The following is an 18,959-nucleotide window of genomic DNA, read 5'->3' as shown; positions in this document are numbered from 1 at the left end:
TCGAAAATTGAGCTCAGGTGCATCCTGTTTCCACTGATGATCCTTGAGATGTTTCTACAACTTGATTGGAGTCCACTTGTGGTAAATTCAATCGATTGGACATGATTTGGAAAGGCACACACCTGTCTATATAAGGTCCCACAGTTGGCAGTGCATGTCAGAGCAAAAACCAAGCCAAATCATTATGTTTTTCCAAAGGCTTTGACAAGTGTCAAATTGATCCATTGATGTGGATACTGTAACACTTAGTGTAATTGTATGTTGTTCTATCTGATATAACACTGTAAGTAGCATTTGTGGTATTCAAATGTAGAAAAAGGGACCCGAGACCAGAGAGACTGAGAGAAACTGTTTTTCCCCCCCGAAAAGACAGAGCCTTCCCAGCAATAGATTTCATACCACCTACTCATCTGTCAAAATGAGAGGTCATTAACTGACACAGTTGGTGCGTGGTCAATGGACATTAGGGAAGTAATGATGGGATAAAAACTGATTAAATGTGGTGGAGTGAACAATGAGGGGGAGTTTTCTGCTTTCTAGTCTGTCTATTCTCTCTAACCACCCAGACTAAGACCCAGCCTGACGGCAAGTGTAGCCGATGAAATCATGACAATACATCAAAGCTGGGCTACACTATGAAGAAGGGTATAGTTAGGACAACCCTTGTTCATTGTCACAGTGAACTTAACTGTATAGGTTACAGACTTAAGTAGACAGTAGGCTACTTGAAAGCCTGCTCAATTATGCTAGGCACGAGTGGTGTAGGCTAACTGAAGCCTCTCACAACAGAAGTATTATGTTTTGTGCCTCTACATCAGGGATGGGCAACTGGCGGCCCACGGTTCAATTCTCAAAATGTGGTTGTGCATCAGCAGATCTCTTGTTCTGTCAGTCACTGACAGTCACTCGATTAGCCCATGTCCGCTAAAAATGTTTAGATTAGTAAATTAATCTAAACGGCAACCTATCTAAACTTGTAGTAGGATAAGCATGGTCGATTTACCGACCGGGGGCCCCATTGATCATCAGATATACAGTGCCTTCGGAAAGTATTCAGACCCCTTGACTTTTTCCACATTTTGTTAAGTTACAGCCTTATTCTAAAATGGATTAATGAATACAAATCCTCAGCAATCTACACACAATACCCCATAATGACGAAGCGAAAACAGGTTTTTAGAAATTGTTGCAAATTTATAAAAGATAAAAAACAGAAATACCTTATTTGCATAAGTATTCAGACCCTTTGCTATGAGACCTGAAATTGAGCTCAGGTGCATCCTGTTTCCATTGATCATCCTTGAGATGTTTCTACATCTTGATTGGAGTCCACCTGTAGTAAATTAAATTGATTGTACATTATTTGGAAAGGCACACACCTGTCTATATAAAGGTCCAACAGTTCACAGTGCATGTCAGAGCAAAAACCAAGCCATGAGGTCGAAGGAATTGTCCGTAGATTGTGTCGAGATCTGGGGAAGGGTACCAAAACATTTCTGCAGCATTGAAGGTCCCCAAGAACACAGTTGCCTCCATCATTCTTAAAATGGAAGAAGTTTGGAACCACCAAGACTCTTCCTACAGCTGGCCGCCCGGCCAAACTGAGCAATCGGGGGAGAAGGGCCTTTGTCAGGGAGGTGACCAAGAACCGGATGGTCACTCTGACAGAGATCTAGAGTTCCTCTGAGGAGATGGGAGAACCTTCCAGAAGCACAAAGTACAGTGAGATCCTTGCTGAAAATCTGCTCCAGAACACTCAGGTCCTCAGACTGGGGTGAAGGTTCACCCTCTAACAGGACAACTACCCTAAGCAGACAGCCAAGACAACGCAGGAGTGGCTTCTGGACAGGTCACTGAATGTCCTTGAGTGACCAAGCCAAAGCCCGGACTTGAACCTGATCAAACATCTCTGGAGAGACCTGAAAATAGCTGTGCAGCGACGCTCCCCATCCAACCTGACAGCTTGAGAGGATCTGCAGAGAAGAATGTGAGAAACTCCCCAAATACATGTGTGCCAAGCTTGTAGCGTCATACTCAAGAAGACTTGAGGCTGTAACTACTGCCAAAGGTGCTTCAACAAAGTAATGAGTAAAGGGTCTGAATACTTATGTAAATGTAATATTTCAAAAAAACGGTTTTTGCTTTGTCATTATGGGGTATTGTGTGTAGATTGATGATGAAAAAAAACGATTTAATCAATTTTAGAATAAGGCTGTAACATAACAAAATGTGGAAAAACTCAAGGGGTCTGAATACTTTCCGAAGGCACTGTAATTAAAAACTGCAAACATTTGTTTCCACCCAATGGCAAAATGTGTACAATTGCAGGAAATGAACTGTATCTTCGCTAGGGCCGCTCTGACTGCAGACCCACGAGCCACTGCAACCCCTCATGATGAGTTCCGATTTTTTGTGGCCCCCACCCCCTTCAAAGTTGCCCATCCCTCCTCTACATAACGTTCTTAGTAACCTATGGCATGTGTGTCTACTGTCATGCATAGCATAGTACAGTAGTACACTACATGACCAAAAAGTATGTGGACACCTGCTCGTCGAACATCTCATTCCAAAATCATGGGCATTAATATGGAGTTGGTCCGCCCCTTTGCTGCTATAACAGCTTCCACTCTTCTGGGAAGGCTTTCCGCTAGATGTTGGAACATTAATGCGGGGACTCGCTTCCATTCAGCCACAAGAGAATTAGTGAGGTCGGGCACTGATGTTGGGCAATTAGGCCTGGCTCGCAGTCGGCGTTCCAATTCATCCCAAAGGTGTTCGATGGGGTTGAGGTCAGGGCTCTGTGCAGGCCAGTCAAGTTCTCGACAAACTACCTCTGTATGGACCTCGCTTTGTGCACAGGGCCATTGTCATGCTGAAACAGGAAAATGCCTTCCCCAATCTGTTGCCACAAAGTTGGAAGCACAGAATCGTCTAGAATGTCATTGTATGCTGTAGCGTTAAGATTTCCCTTTACTGGAACTAAGGGGCCTAGCCCGAACCATGAAAAACAGCCTCAGACCATTATTCCTCCTCCACCAAACTTTACAGTTGACACTATGCATTGGGGCAGGTAGCGTTCTCCTGGCATCCGCCAAACCCAGATTCATCTGTCGGACTGCCAGATGGTGAAGCGTGATTCATCACTCCAGAGAACACGTTTCCACTGCTCCAGAGTCCAATGGCGGCTAACTTTACACCACTCCAGCTGATGCTTGGCATTGCGCATGGTGAGCTTAGGCTTGTGTGCGGCTGCTCGGCCATGGAAACCCATTTCATGAAGCTCACAACGAACAGTTATTGTGCAGATGTTGCTTCCAGAGGCAGTTTGGAACTCGGTAGTGAATGTTGCAACCGAGGACAGAGGATTTTTATACGCTACGCGCTTCAGCACTCGGCGGTCCAGTTCTGTGAGCTTGTGTGGCCTACCACTTCGCGGCTGAGCAAGAAGTTTCCACTTCACAATAACAGCACTTACAGTTGACTGGGGAAGCTCTAGCAGTGCAAAAATGTTACGAACTTGTTGGAAAGGTGGCATCCTATGACAGCGCCACGTTGAAAGTCACTGAGCTCTTCAGTAAAGCCATTCTACTGCCAATGTTTGTCTATGGAGATTACATGGCTGTGTGCTCGATTTTATACAACTGTCGGCAACGGGTGTGGCTGAAATAGCCGAATCCACTAATTTGAAGGGGTGTCCACATACTTTTGCATACACTTCCAGTCAAAAGTTTGGACACACCTACTCATTCAAGGGATTTTCTTCATTTTTACTATTTTCTACATTGTAGAATAATAGTGAAGACATCAAAACTATTAAATAACACATATGGAATCATGTAGTAACCAAAAAAGTGTTAAACAAATCAAAATATATTTTAGATTTTAGATTCTTTAAAGTAACCACTTTTTGCCTTGATGACAGCTTTGCACAATCTTGGCATTCTCTCAACCAGCTTCACCTGGAATCCTTTTCCAACCGTCTTGAAGGAGTTCCCACATATGATGAGCACTTGTTGGCTGCTTTTCCTTCACTCTGCGGTCCAACTCATCCCAAACCATCTCAATTGGGTTGAGGTTGGGTGATTGTGGAGGCCAGGTCATCTGATGCAGCACTCCATCACTCTCCTTCTTGGTCAAATAGCCCTTACACAGCATGGAGGTGTGTTGGGTCATTGTCCTGTTGAAAAACAAATGATAGTCCCACTAAGTGCAAACCAGATGGGATGGCGTATTGCTCCAGAATGCTGTGGTAGCAATGCTGGTTAAGTGTGCCTTGAATTATAAATAAATTACTGACAGCAAAGCACGCCCACACCATCACACTTCCTCCTCCATGCTTCACGGTGTGAACCACATGCGTAGATCATCTGTTTACCTACTCTGCGTCTCACAAAGACACAGTGGTTGGAACCAAAAATCTGAAATTTGGACTCATCAGACCAAAGGACAGATTTCCACCGGTCTAATGTCCATTTCTCGTGTTTCTTGGCCCAATCAAGTCTCTTCTTATTGGTGTCCTTTAGTAGTGGTTTCTTTGCAGCAATTCGACCATGAAGGCTTGATTCACCCAGTCTCCTCTGAACAGTTGATGTTGAGATGTGTCTGTTACTTGAACTCTGTGAAGCATTTATTTGGGCTGCAATATGAGGAGCAGTTAACTCGAATGAACTTTTCCTCTGCAGCAGAGGTAACTCTGGGTCTTCCTTTCCTGTGGCGGTCCTCATGAGACCCAGTTTCATCATAGCGCTTGATGGTTTTTTACGACTGCACTTGAAGAAACTTTCAAAGTTCTTGAAATGTTCCATATTGACTGACCTTCATGTCTTAAAGTAATGATGGACTGTCGTTTCTCTTTGCTTATTTGAGCTGTTCTTGCCATAATATGGACTTGGTCTTTTACCAAATAGGGCTATATGCTGTATACCACCCCTACCTTGTCACAACACAACTGATTGGCTCAAATGCATTAAGGAAAGAAATTCCACAAATTAACTATTAACAAGGCACACCTGTTAATTGAAATGCATTCGAGGTGACTACCTCATGAAGCTGGTTGAGAGAATGCCAAGAGTGTGCAAAGCTGTCATCAAGGCACGGGGTGGCTCCTTCGAAGAATCTCAATTATAAAATATATTTGGGTTTGTTTAACACTTTTTTCGTTACTACATGATTCCATCTGTGTTATTTAATAGTTTTGATGTCTTCACTATTATTCTACAATGTAGAAAATAGTAAAAATAAAGAAAAACCCTTGAATGAGTAGGTGTGTCCAAACCTTTGACTTGTACTGTATATAGTGTATGTCTAGTCCCTATGACTATAGGTCTACAGTATTTGGGTGTGACACAAGTAGTGAGCAACCTGTTATCACCGGTTTCGGAATTCAGCCAACTTCTGACAACTGAGGAAGTTATTACCCTACGTAGTAAAACAACATTGCAGGTGTTTATATGGGAGGTGTTTTCACGGGGAAAGCCCGACCATTTATTGTACCTCATAAAGGTTAATTCACAGTTAATTATGGCATATTGATTCAAGCAACACAAGATCTCGTATGAATCGCCGAGCTCGAGGGCGCATCTGTTAGAATACACACGGTAATTTACCTTGTATGTACTTTCGGTGAGCTTGTTCACTTCTTCAGGGTCCCTCGACATGGTTATATCCCTTTAGGCGCCGTTTAAAACAATACAAATGTCCGAATAGACTCCCCAGACAGAATAAATAAAAGTGACACTATCGACTCATCGAATTCCTCATAACCAGCGCATAGCCTGCCGAGAAAGATCCTATTTACCTCGCTTTCCCTACTACAGTAGTCGTTAATGAAAAAGTGAGAGACAATTTCTTCCGGAGGCAAAAGTGAAGCGCAACCGTGCGTTCTCAAAGGACTGTCTGGGTAAAAGCTGAGCTGTCAAACTTCTGCTTCGATTAACAGTGAGTCAGTTGGTAGGAAAGGTAGGCGGGCAGGGTATTATTGTTCGACGTCATTCATTAGAGCGCTATGAAAGGTGACAGTCTACAGTGGACACTGGCAGGTAGAAGGGCGCTCCCTGGAGGCGACCAATGGCCAACCACGTGGGCAGAAAATTTATAATCTATAGAATAATTATAATCCATATCCTATTTATCAATACAAAGATTAATAACTGAAAAACACTGGACACCATTTATTTAGGCTAACCTTCCGTTTCTTTCCAACTCATAGGTAGACATAGGCCTAGCCTAATTCCCTGCCCGCAGTCTCGTTAAATTGAGAAACAAAGCTTTATCAGGCTCAAACCTGTTGCTGCAACCTGACATAATATAGTGATGGGTCGTTCGCGAACGAACGGTTCTTTTTGAACTGATCTTTTTGCTGAACGCCGGGAGCCGAATCGCATCGGGTGAAAGAATCGTTCATTTGTCTCCCTGATTTGCATATTGCTACTATTTTTTGTTTTTGTTTTTCAGGCCATCTAATAATTTGGCCCGGTACAAATGTATTTGAACACGCATTTCACGATCTGACATAATGGTAGCCTACCTTCTGGGCTGTACATTGGAGATTAGCATTTTATTTTCATGGTTCTAGGTCAATTTATAAGCATTTTCAACGAAGAACCGTTTGGGAGCCAAATGTTCCGGCTCTTTTACTTGAATGGAGCCAAAAGTCTAGATAAAGTTCCAAAAAGTGTATCCTTGACGTGGTCATATTTAATTTACAAGTGAAGAGAAGATTCATATCACTAAGAACTACAACAAGCCACATAAATCACAATAAAAATAACACAAGTGTTATAGCAATGTTACAGCAGTGCCTATGTCGAACTCTGATTCAGGACATCCTCGTGATTAGCCTACAATCAACAAGGGAGGTAAGCAATTCAACCGGAGGGAAGTCGCCTTCGACAGCGCAGTAATGGTCTGTCTGACATGCAGTGGAGATTACCGATCACTGCACCTGTACACAGCCCATCTGAAATTAGCCCACCCAACTACCTCATCCCCATATTGTTATTTATTTTGCTCATTTGCACCCCAGTATCTCTATTTGCACATAATCTCTTACACATCTATCATTCCAGTGTTAATACTAATTGTAATTATTTTGCACTATGGCCTATTTATTGCCTTACCTCCATAACTTGCTACATTTGCACACACTGTATATATATTTTCTGTTGTATTTTTGACTTTATGTTTTGTTTTACCCCATATGTAACTCTCTGTTGTTGTTTTTATCGCACTGCTTTGCTTTATCTTGGCCAGGTCGCAGTTGTAAATGAGAACTTGTTCTCAACTGGCTTACCTGGTTAAATAAAGGTTAAATATATATATTTTTTAATCGCTCGATGAATAAAGTCAGAAGAGTACTAGGGCAGGGCCAAGGACATCTAATCCATTATATGTTGTCCCTATCTGTCCAACAGGTATCTGCTGTCCCTGGATGGGATATTACCACAACAACATACAGTTCCATCACTATCCACCAGATGTCAGTCGCTGCCACGTTTTTACAGTTCAATTCAGTGCCTGGTGATGGTAGGAGAGGGTGTGCGGGAACATCTACAAGCCTAATACAAAGTAATCTAATTTTAGAACATAGTCTGAACACTCAACCTTTACATGGAACGATCTAAAGGTCATTTCTGGCCTTCCCTTGTTGGATGTTGCTTGCCTAGAAAGGTATTATCTTTCCCCTATGCTGGATTTGCTATGACTATTACATGCATTGCATCACTTTTGGGCATGTGATTTGACAACACTAACAAATCTATTTGGTTCACTTACCCTCAAATCAAGGAGAGGAAGAGAAATGCCATGCATATAGATTTTAAAATAAAATTTACAGAACCTTTGCCTGTAAATGTCAGTTGAAGTCGAAGCCTGGAGTTTGTGCCCAGGGAGAGACCCAGAGCAGATAGGATAGAATGTGATATGAGTCCAGGGCCTTTGATTCTATTTGGACTATTGTATTCCCACACCGCCATTTTCCTTTCAGATGACAATGACATGCTTTATTATTTCCTGAATCGATATTAAAGTTGGAATCCATTGCGGTCAAACTGCCATGTCCATTTGCGGTATTACAACAACAAAGACGTTACTTCAAACAACAAACACTGTTCTTTCCCCCGCAGACATCAGTGCACGCTCGATAGAACAGCTGAGTATGTACTAGGCCTACAATTATTATGTTTTACCACGACGCTGGATGCTCGTCTCCTCTGTTTGAAAACAATAACAAATTCACCTTTCGCGGATCTCTGTTGGAATGGGAAAGACATATCTCTCTTTGTGTAATTAATGGAAAGTCCTTGAGGCGCTAATACCTCAAGGTTTTGTCAATGTGGTTTGGAATGCACCTCTGGACTGAGTAAATCAGTTAACATGACATCATGAAAACCTTCACATTTTTTTTATGTCTTTGAAAGTAAATGGCCTATGCATAGATATTATTAATAGCGGGTTGCCTCAGTGCAGATGTAACAGCTTTATGATCAAAATGATTATACTGCAGTACTGCACATACAGTTTGGCTGATATAGGAAAATAATAATAATAATACACTACCGGTCAAAAGTTTTAGAACACCTACACATTCAAGGGTTTTGCTTTATTGTAGAATAATAGTGAAGACATCAAAACGATGAAATAACACATATGGAATCATATAGTAACCAAAAAAAGTGTTAAACAAATCAAAATATATTTTATATTTGAGATTCTTCAAATAGCCACCCTTTGCCTTGACGACAGCTTTGCACACTCTTGGCATTCTCTCAACCAGCTTCACCTGGAATGCTTTTCCAACAGTCTTGAAGAAGTTCACACATATGCTGAGCACTTGTTGGCTGCTTTTCCTTCACTCTGTGGTCCGACTCATCCCAAACCATCTCAATGTGGTTGAGGTCTGGGGATTGTGGAGGCCAGGTCATCTGATGCAGCACTCCATCACTCGCCTTCTTGGTAAAATAGCCGTTACACAGCCTAGAGGTGTGTTGGGTCATTGTCCTGTTGAAAAACAAATGATAGTCCCACTAAGCGCAAACCAGATGGGATGGCGTATCGCTGCAGGATGCTGTGGTAGCCATGCTGGGTAAGTGTGCCTTGAATTCTAAATAAATCACAGACTGTGTCACCAGCAAATTTTTCAACTTCTATAAACCAAAGCTTATTTTGTCCTTTCCTAACACTCCAACACAACAATTCCAGTCACTGCATTCACCATGAATTAACAAAAACTGTATTGTCATACCAGAAGTGATGTATTTTTCTGTGAAAACCATTTGTAACTCCACAATACTGTTTTGTGAGTTTAGGAACAATAGTGTTCCACAGTTTTGTCCAAGCAAGCTGGTGATCTCCATACCCTCATTGTCCTCTCCCTCTCTCATTGTTTACATCTTGCTGTCTAACTCAAGGACGAGTTTCCATCAGTGCTGAGTGAATAGACACTGACAGTGGTGCTGATAGTGCAAAAGCAGTTAGCTTTCAGAAGAGCGCCTAACTATTGTTAATCCAGCAAGGCCGCCTAGCTCCTATTGAGACTTGCTTTTCTTGCCTTTCTTCACAGAAATGTTTAATAAAGCAGCAGTGAGTGAAATGACACCTAGGATGAAACTTTGCGTATTGTTTATGTGACAACTAGGATCCAGTCAGTACCGAAATTAGCCAGTCCTGAAATACTTGTGTATTTTACGCAATGCACCTACCCATACACCTCTCCCAATCCCAGTCCTAGTTGGTTATAGTGTGTGCAGGTGTTTGTTCCAGCGTAGCACTAAGACATCTGATTCCACTAAAGGTGATCCAGATGGAGGCCATTATAAGTTGATCATTTTGATCAGCTATGTTGGGTTGAAGCAGTATCCTGCACTCACAGCAGCCCTCTGAGTATGGAGACCTCTGTCTTAGACTGTGTAACAGTGTGTCCAACACGTACAGTAGTACAATATGATTATTTTTCGTGACCTTTTGGTCCAAGTTCTTCACATGTTCTTTGTAACCTTTTGGTCCATTTGTAAACTGTCTCAAAATGATCTAAATGGAGTAATTTGCAAAACTGAGTGTTCTAATATGCAAGTCTTGCAACCCGTTCCCAACCCAGTCCAATTTGAGGAACACCAAGCATCAGGACACATCGTGCTGTACCTCCAGCAATTAAAACAGTGAGATCTAGTTAGTATGAGATGAACTGAGCTGCAAGCAGAACACAGGCAGCAAGCAGCAACCCATTATGCTTGGATCTATTTCTGCTGTCAACAAAGTAATTATTAGACCACTGGCAAAATACAGATTTTTGTTGAAAAGGGAATACATTAAGGCACTGTATCCATGCTCTGAGAACACTCAGTGCGGCAGCCATCTTCTCAAAATTGCATAGCCCACTCGATTAGAGTGCACTTGTAGACACGAGAAGCTGTGATTCTGAGGTTCATCAACCAGTCATGGAAAGGTACAGAAGTACAGCCACCACTTAATTAGAGGAGAAGAATTTCAAGGCACAGCATTAAAGTAAATAGAATATAGAATAGCCTTTTGTGTCTCTGTTTCAAGGTGTATACATACCTCTCTAGGATGCTCAAGGTGCTGTTGTTTTAGTTGAAAAATGTCTCAAACTTAATATGTGTCACGCCCTGGCTCTGGGACTCTGTTATGTTGAGCCAGGGTGTGTTGTTTCTTTGTGTTTTGTGTGCTAGGGTGATAGTCTAGTTTTGTATTTCTATGTTGGCCAGGGTGGCTCCCAATCAGAGACGGCTGTAGCTCGTTATCTCTGATTGGGAGCCATACTTAGGTAGCCATTTGGCATTCATTTGGTGTGGTTTCTTGTTCCGTGTTGGTTTGTGTATGTAACCAAGGACGTCACGTTATCGTTTTGTTCGTGTGATCATCATTATTTAAATAAATATGTTCGCATTCCACGCTGCGCCTTGGTCCTCCTCCTTCGACGATCGTGACAGAAGAAACCACCAAAACTGGACCAAGCAGCGTGTCCAGGAGCCATCGCCAGGGGAATCTCTAGCGGATCTCCTGTGCCACCTCGACTGGATCACGCCGTGTGAGGAGGAGAGAGGCTGGAGTTGGAAGCAGAAGAGCGAGAGTTGGGCGAGAACTATGGAGGCCTGGTCCACGGGGAGGAGAGACTCCCAGAACATTTTTAGGGGGGGCTCACGCCGTGGACGACGGGGCAGCAGGAGGACGCGATAGAGCGGTTAGTAGAGGAGGCCGCCAGGTTACGGGGGCCACTGGTCACAAAAGGGGAGGAAAGTGTAGAGGCACGGTGAGAGGTACTGGGGTGTGTTACCAGTCCGGTCCGGCCCGTTCCTGATCCCCGCGTAGGGCCAGTGGTGTGTGGCCCCAGTACGGTCCGGCCTGTTCCTGTCCCTCGCACCGAGCCTGTGGTGCGCGTCGTCAGCCCGGTCCGGCCTGTTCCTGCTCCCCGCACCAAGCCAGTGGTGCACGTCGTCAGCCCGGTCCGGCCTGTTCCTGCTCCCCGCACCAAGCCAATGGTGCGCGTCGTCAGCCCGGTCCGGCCTGTTCCTGCTCCCCGCACCAAACCAGTGGTGCGCTTCGTCAGCCCGGTTCGGCCCGTCCCTGCTCCCCGCACCAAGCCAATGGTGCGCGTCGTCAGCCCGGTCCGGCCTGTTCCTGCTCCCCGCACCAAACCAGTGGTGCGCTTCGTCAGCCCGGTTCGGCCCGTCCCTGCTCCCCGCACCAAGCCTGTGGTGCGCGTCGTCACCCGTGCCTGTTCCACCGGTGCCTGGTCCGGCACCGGTCAGCTGCTCCACTCCGGAGCTAGAGCAATCCGCTCCACCAGTGTTCAGTCCAGCTCCGGCCAGCAGGGCCAGACCGGACCAGGGGCGCTTTGGGGGGTTGGTTGGAGGGTGGGGGTCAAGCCCGGAGCCGGAACCGCCTCCGAGGAGGAATGCCCACCCGGCCCTCCCCTGTTCGGTTTATGTTTGGCGCGGTCGCAGTCCGCGCCTTTGGGGGGGCTGTCACGCCCTGGCTCTGGGACTCTGTTATGTTGAGCCAGGGTGTGTTGTTTCTTTGTGTTTTGTGTGCTAGGGTGATAGTCTAGTTTTGTATTTCTATGTTGGCCAGGGTGGCTCCCAATCAGAGACGGCTGTAGCTCGTTATCTCTGATTGGGAGCCATACTTAGGTAGCCGTTTGGCATTCATTTGGTGTGGTTTCTTGTTCCGTGTTGGTTTGTGTATGTAACCAAGGACGTCACGTTATCGTTTTGTTCGTGTGATCATTATTTAAATAAATATGTTCGCATTCCACGCTGCGCCTTGGTCCTCCTCCTTCGACGATCGTGACAATATGTATTTTTTTTTAATGAAAACTTTTTTGCCTCCTTCAAACTTGTGTGCCTTACATATCCTCGAGGAGAAGGTGACCCTGAAAGCTATTTTGTATTTTTCTCTGTTATAAAGCAGTGGCTGTTTTCATTCTATGGTTTTCTAGATGCAATACCCTGTTCAAATAGTAACCTTGAATACTCCCCCATAATAAAAGCGTATTGAAAGAGTTCTGTATCATATCACATCTGAAATGAATGTATGTGTATGGAGCAGTTAGCACCAAACAAATCCCCATTTCATTTATTGAGCATTGATTTATCCATGCCAGACTGTTTCAAAGCTAGCCAGGATGCCAGACTATTTCTGCATTCATCAACGCTACATCCATTCCATCATTTCCATGCCCACCCAAACACACTGGCCCTCTCCCACATAGACCACTTCAAAGCTAAAATGTTGTAACACATTGAGTAATCTGAGATTCATTCCTATCGATGAACAATATTTTCTCACAGAAAAATGACACGTGTAGGATGACTGGTATTGACATTCAGAAGCTAATATATCTTGCACCAATGCACACAGCCAACCTGCCAGTGGGGGCATACAGCCCCAGCCTCTGTGATTGCTTTGATAATATTGCAGTGAGAGCCTTGCAGTGTGAACATTTCATAACATGAGTGAACTAACACTGAGGGAAAGTCCACTGGGATCCACTGGAGGATGAGTCTGGGGCTCTCCCCCAGCTATATATTATTTTCAAATGCATTTAGTAAACAAGGTAGAGCCAGATGTAGCGCTCGTTTAGTTAGATTCATTTGGGGGTATGGAATGCCTCAACCCTTCTCCTTCTTTCCTTCCTTCCTCCCATCCCTCCGTTCTTTGAGGTAACCACTGATCTAACACAGCCCAATAGCAGACATAGAGTCATTCAACACTGGTCACTTTAATAATGTTTACATACTGCTTTACCCACTTTATACTGTATGTTTATACTGTATTCTAGTCATGGGTCATCCTATATACAGTAACTACTCATTATATATATATATATACAAAAGTATGTGGACACCCCTTCAAATTAGTGGATTCGGCTATTTCAGCCACACCCATTGCTGATAGGTGTATAAAATCAAACACACAGCCATGCAATCTCCATAGACAAACATTGGCAGTAGAATGGCCTTACTGAAGAGCTAAGTGACTTTCAACATGGCACAGTCATAGGATGCCACCTTTCCAACAAGTCGATTCGTAAAATTTCTGCCCTGCTAGAGCTGCCCCGGTCAACTGTAAGTGCTGTTATTGTGTAGTGGAAATGTCTAGGAGCAACAACGGCTCAGCTGCGAAGTGGAAGGCCACACGAGCTCACAGAATGGGACCGCAGAGTGCTGAAGTGTGTAAAAATTGTCTGTACTCTGTTGCACCACTCACTACCGAGTACCAAACTGCCTCTGGAAGCAACATCAGCACAATAACTGTTCGTCGGGAGCTTCATGAAATAGGTTTCCATGGCTGAGCAGCTGCACACAAGCCTAAGATCGCCATGCACAATGCCAAGCATTGGCTGGAGTGGTGTAAAGCTCACCACCATTGGACTCTGGAGCAGTGGAAACGCGTTCTCTGGAGTGATGAATCACGCTTAACCATCTGGCAGTCCGACGGATTAATCAGGGTTTAGCAGATGCCAGGAGAACGCTGCCTGCCCCATTGCATAGTGTCAACTGTAAAGTTTGGTGGAGGAGGAATAATGGTCTGAGGCTGTTTTTCATGGTTCGGGCTAGGCCCCTTAGTTCCAGTGAAGGGAAATCTTAACGCTACAGCATACAGTACAATGACATTCTAGACAATTCTGTGCTTCCAACTTTGTGGCAACAGTTTGGGGAAGGCCCTTTCCTGTTTCAGCATGACAATGCCCCCGTGCACAAAGCGAGTTCCATACAGAAATGGTTTGTCGAGATCGGTGTGGAAGAACTTTACTGGCCTGCACAGAGCCCTGACCTCAACCCCATCGAACACCTTTGGGACTGTGAGCCAGGCCTAATCGCCCAACATCAGTGCCCGACCTCACTAATGCTCTTGTGGCTGAATGGAAGCAAGTCCCCACAGCAATGTTCCAACATCTAGTGGAAAGCCTACCCAGAAGAGTGGAGGCTGTTATAGCAGCAAAGGGGGGACCAACTTCATATTAATACCCATGATTTTGGAATGAGATGTTCGACGAGCAGGTGTCCACATACTTTTGGTCATGTAGTGTATATTCCAGACACTGACTGCTCGTTCTGATATTTCTTATATTCATTATTTTTACTTTTTGTATTGTGTGCGTATTGTTTTGTATTGCTAGGTAGCTCAGTGGGTAAGAGCGTTGTGCCAGTAACCGAAAGGTCGCTGGTTCTAATCCCCGAGCCGACTAGGTGAAAAATCTGTCTGTGCCCTTAAGCAAGGCACTTAACCCTAATTGCTCCTGTAAGTCGCTCTGGATAAGAGCGTCTGCTAAATGACTAAAATATAATGTAAATTACTACACTGTTGCAGCTAGACACACAAGCATTTTACTTCACCTTGGATAACATCTGCAAATCTGAGTACGTGACCAATAAACTTTGATTTGACAGCAAGGGTTCCATAACAGCATGTTACACCAACCCAGTCATGTTAGATCAGCGATTATTCCAAGCAAGTAATTGAAAATGACCCTAGAGATCAGTCTCCACAAGGAATTGCCTTAAAGGAGAAGTTTACTTTATGAAGTGCAGACACTTTTTTTAAAAGCAATTTCACTTGTTTTTGAGAAACTTACCCAAACCAGTGATACACACGTAAAATGTATGCAGGCATGACTGTAAGTTGCTTTGGATAAAATCGTCTGCTAAATGGCATATATTATATTATTATTACTTCTTCATGCTCATTCTACAGTGTCAGGGCTTAGAGAAAAACATGAACAAAAGCTCCAAAAACACACAAATATGTCCTTTCAGAAACGGCAACACTCTCAGTATAGTGATGCAGGTCTTTAGATGTTGTACACATGCAATTGTGTCATTATTAACGTTTTCAGCAACGTTATATTCCATTTTGTGCGACTCGAGAGGTTTCCCCTATCCATCTGTGATATTTCTCTGCATAGCCTCCGCGAGCCAATGCTAACTAGCGTTAGCGCAATGACTGGAAGTATATGGTATCTGCTATGGGGATGTAGATAAAGGGCCACATTCCCAATGTATCCCTTTTAGCACTTTGGGACTTCTTGGGAATGCAGGTTTAAACCAGCAGTGTTCAGATTCTAGAGTCAACTAGAGTCAAGCACAGATACAGCACATTTCCATTGTACAAAAAGGTGCTACCTAAAACCTAAAAGGGTTCTTCGGCTGTCCCCATAGGAGAACCCTTTGAAGAACGCTTTTTGGTTCCAGGTAGAACCCTTTTGAGTTCCATGTAGAACCCTTTCCACAGAGGATTCTACATGGAAACCAAAAGAGTTCTACCCGGAACCAAAAATGGTTCTACCTGAAGAACCCTTTTGGAACCCTTTCTTCTAATAGTGTACTTACACTGACTTCATTGCCATTGAATGCCTGCCTTGTCATAGCCTATAATCTATGTGCATGTGAAAACACAGAGGTGAATCCGTTTAGATGGCTCGTCTGCTCCACAGAGATATGATAATTACAACACTTTACATGGAAATCCTCCTGGAATTTGGTCTTTTTGATCGTGTCAACCAACTCTACAGTCACAGACAGCTAGCTGCATCGAACGGATCCTCAGTAGTGTTTTCAGACTTGAGAGGGAGTGCTGTCTGTCTGACTACAAAGAGATCATTGATCATTGAGGAGTCCTGAGACCGTATTCATGAAGTGTCAATAATGCTGTTCTAGGATCCGTTTTGCCTTTTAGATCATAATGAATATGATTAAATGAACAGTGGGGACCTGATCCTAGATCAGCATATGACACGCTTTATGAATGTGAAAGGGTTTTTACACTATTAATCACTTCCCTTTCTGCCATTCATGCAGACGGCAACCGCTTACTAATTATGAGAGCTTGTTTTTCCTCATAGGCTCAGGCTAATTGCTGTGGTCCAATACCCATGGAGATAGCTAACTACTGTATGTTCAAAGCAGACGTGTGACAGACAAGGGACACTTGTTGTGTTTCAAGTCTTACCTCCCTCTCGTTTGATCACAAATGTTGTTTTGACGGCAGGAGCTGAACACATGACAAAACTCTCCATGTGAACAATGCACGTCCTTCATTTGACTGTCTGACAGCGTGTGTGGGTGTGCGTGTGTGTGCACACATCTCTCTCTGTGTGGGTGACTGAAAGATAATTTCAATAGAACACTGTTCTTTAATGTTTAATGTTTTTGATGTGTGTATGAAATATTCTGCTTTTACTGGGGTGAGCTGAGGACCTCACTTACACACAGATGAGATAGATAAGAGATGAGGTAGTTCACGGCGATGCAAGGAGCCCCTACAGAGATATACTCCCACTGCCGCTCCCTCTTTCATAGAGATATTATGTCAAGAGCAGCCTGTGTGATCCTCATTGTGGAAGTGCGTAGATAGTCGTCAGAGGAGCCATCACAGATAGTGAATGGGGAATCAGGGAGAGTACACTCTGTGGGGTTTGTTAATAGGAAGATACAGTAGAGGAAGTGAAGAAGTACTCTTGAGGTGTGTGGGGGTTGTGTTGGGAGAGTGTGTGTGTGTGTGTGTGTGTGAGAAAGTGCAGGTGACATGTTTACAAAGAATACTATTTTGGGCAGCCTCTCCAAAGCTAGCGGAAATAATAAATGATCCCTTGTGATTGGCTGTAGAAGAGGGTGTGTAGTTAAAGGGCAATTCCGCCACTTTTGAACCTCATATAATCTCCAGCACCAAACCAGTGTTTACATATGTGAAAACAGCGAGTTTCTGTGATCTGTGGTTAAAAAGATAAGAAGGTTCTAAAAAAACACCTCTCTGTGACATCACAGGGTACCATTAAAAGTAAAAAACTGTTATTTTCAAAACCTACATCGAGTTTCTAGGCAAAGGCAGGGTATTTCCGTGCTCCCCATGAACCAACCGACACTCAAGCTACATGCTGTGCTACCTTGAGAAAAACAACTTCCAGAGTAGAGTACGACCTACCAGTTATTCATTATGTAGAATCTGTTAGCTTCAAGTTGCCCTTGAGTCTCCTGGAGGAGCCTTGGCATCCAGACTGATTCAGACTTACCCACTCACATCAATCATGGGCACAGTGGGCACCGTGAGGACAGTGTAGATTGGATGATGGGCAGCAACACAGCTCTTCCAAGCTGTGCCCGTCCACACTTCAACTTGTACCTACTGTGCCATGTTTCAGACATCTGCCTCAATGTTTACTTTCCATAAAGCCTGACTGAAATATATTCTACAATGACAATTACCAGGCACTCACTTGTTTTGACTTCCATTTCACTGTGTGTGAGAATGTGTTGTTCAATGCATGTGTTCATTCGTGCATAGTAACTCCTTACTTCTATATCTGGGACAATCACTTCTAGTTCTTTACACAGCTGTAGAGAGGATGTATTTACCGAAACACACGTATGACTGAGGTACCCATATTTGTTCCAAAACACTTCCAACGCACACACACACACACACACACACACACACACACACACACACACACACACACACACACACACACACACACACACACATACACACGCACACACACTCACAACACTACACACACCCTACATCTGCCACCTCCACAAAACATACCTACTGTATTTGAACAATCACCAATGCCACATGCATCACCAGCAACCCATCACCAGCAACCCATCACCAGGCAAAGCACACGCATGAAAGCCCAGCTGTTCCACACAGCCTCCTGGGCCCTCTCTCCCAACCAGAGCACATCGGAGGAACATATGGGACTATGAGAGTGGATTGACCTTGTGCAGCTGGGAGGTTAATCTTGGGTAAATCACAGTACCTTACCTGTCTGTCTCTGGCCCTCTGCCATCCATCCGCTCACTACCGTGCTTTAATATGATCTCATCTCACCGTGATGAAAACGCAAGTAGACATTTATCGGGATGGAATCTTGTCCTGGAGGCAGAGCTGACTGAGCGGTTTCCGCTAGATGGACCAGCCGCAAAGTCAAAATTGGCTATTTATCGTAAAGAATTATGAAAACTAAAATTAGCTGTTTGGTCTTAATTTAAGCTTAGGCTCAGGCATTAGGGTTAGCAGTGTGGTTAAAGTTAGGGTTAAGGTTAGGATTAGGTTTAAAATCAGATTCTATGACTTCTGGATGTTCCAGCTAGGGACCTCCAGTACATGAGTCATCTCAATAAATGGCAACCTGCGATGAAAACCTGCAGTAAAGTCACGTCACAAGGAGCAAATGCTTTGTATTTTATCACGTATTATTCCCAGGAATCACCAATGATATCATACATGGTTTGTATGTATATGGTTATAATAGTAATTGAGGCCTTTCTTTCCAACCAGAAATGACATGGTCATCATGAGTAATCGTTTTTCTGACCCAAACTAACCACACCCACAGAATTAAAGAAAACATCATATTATAAAGTATATACTGTATATATTATAGAATCTCTATGACCATGTCTATCCATCCCCCGCCCCTTCTATAAGCTTCATTC

General features: G+C 43.9%; 1 protein-coding gene across 1 annotated transcript in view; it reads right to left on the bottom strand.

Moving 5' to 3' along the window:
• The window catches only part of LOC121551630 (brain-specific angiogenesis inhibitor 1-associated protein 2-like protein 1), a 70,342-nt gene extending 64,406 nt beyond the window's left edge, over positions 1 to 5,936 (bottom strand). The window contains exon 1 of the mRNA XM_041864337.1: positions 5,607 to 5,936. Coding sequence (XP_041720271.1) covers positions 5,607 to 5,657 — 51 coding nt within the window. The 5' untranslated portion in view covers positions 5,658 to 5,936. The remainder of the gene's footprint in view (positions 1 to 5,606) is intronic.
• Between the last annotated feature and the right edge of the window lie 13,023 nt (positions 5,937 to 18,959).

The sequence above is a fragment of the Coregonus clupeaformis genome, chromosome 35 (genome assembly GCF_020615455.1).
Source record: "Coregonus clupeaformis isolate EN_2021a chromosome 35, ASM2061545v1, whole genome shotgun sequence".
NCBI lineage: Eukaryota > Metazoa > Chordata > Actinopteri > Salmoniformes > Salmonidae > Coregonus > Coregonus clupeaformis.
This window is presented reverse-complemented; position numbering and strand designations above follow the sequence as displayed.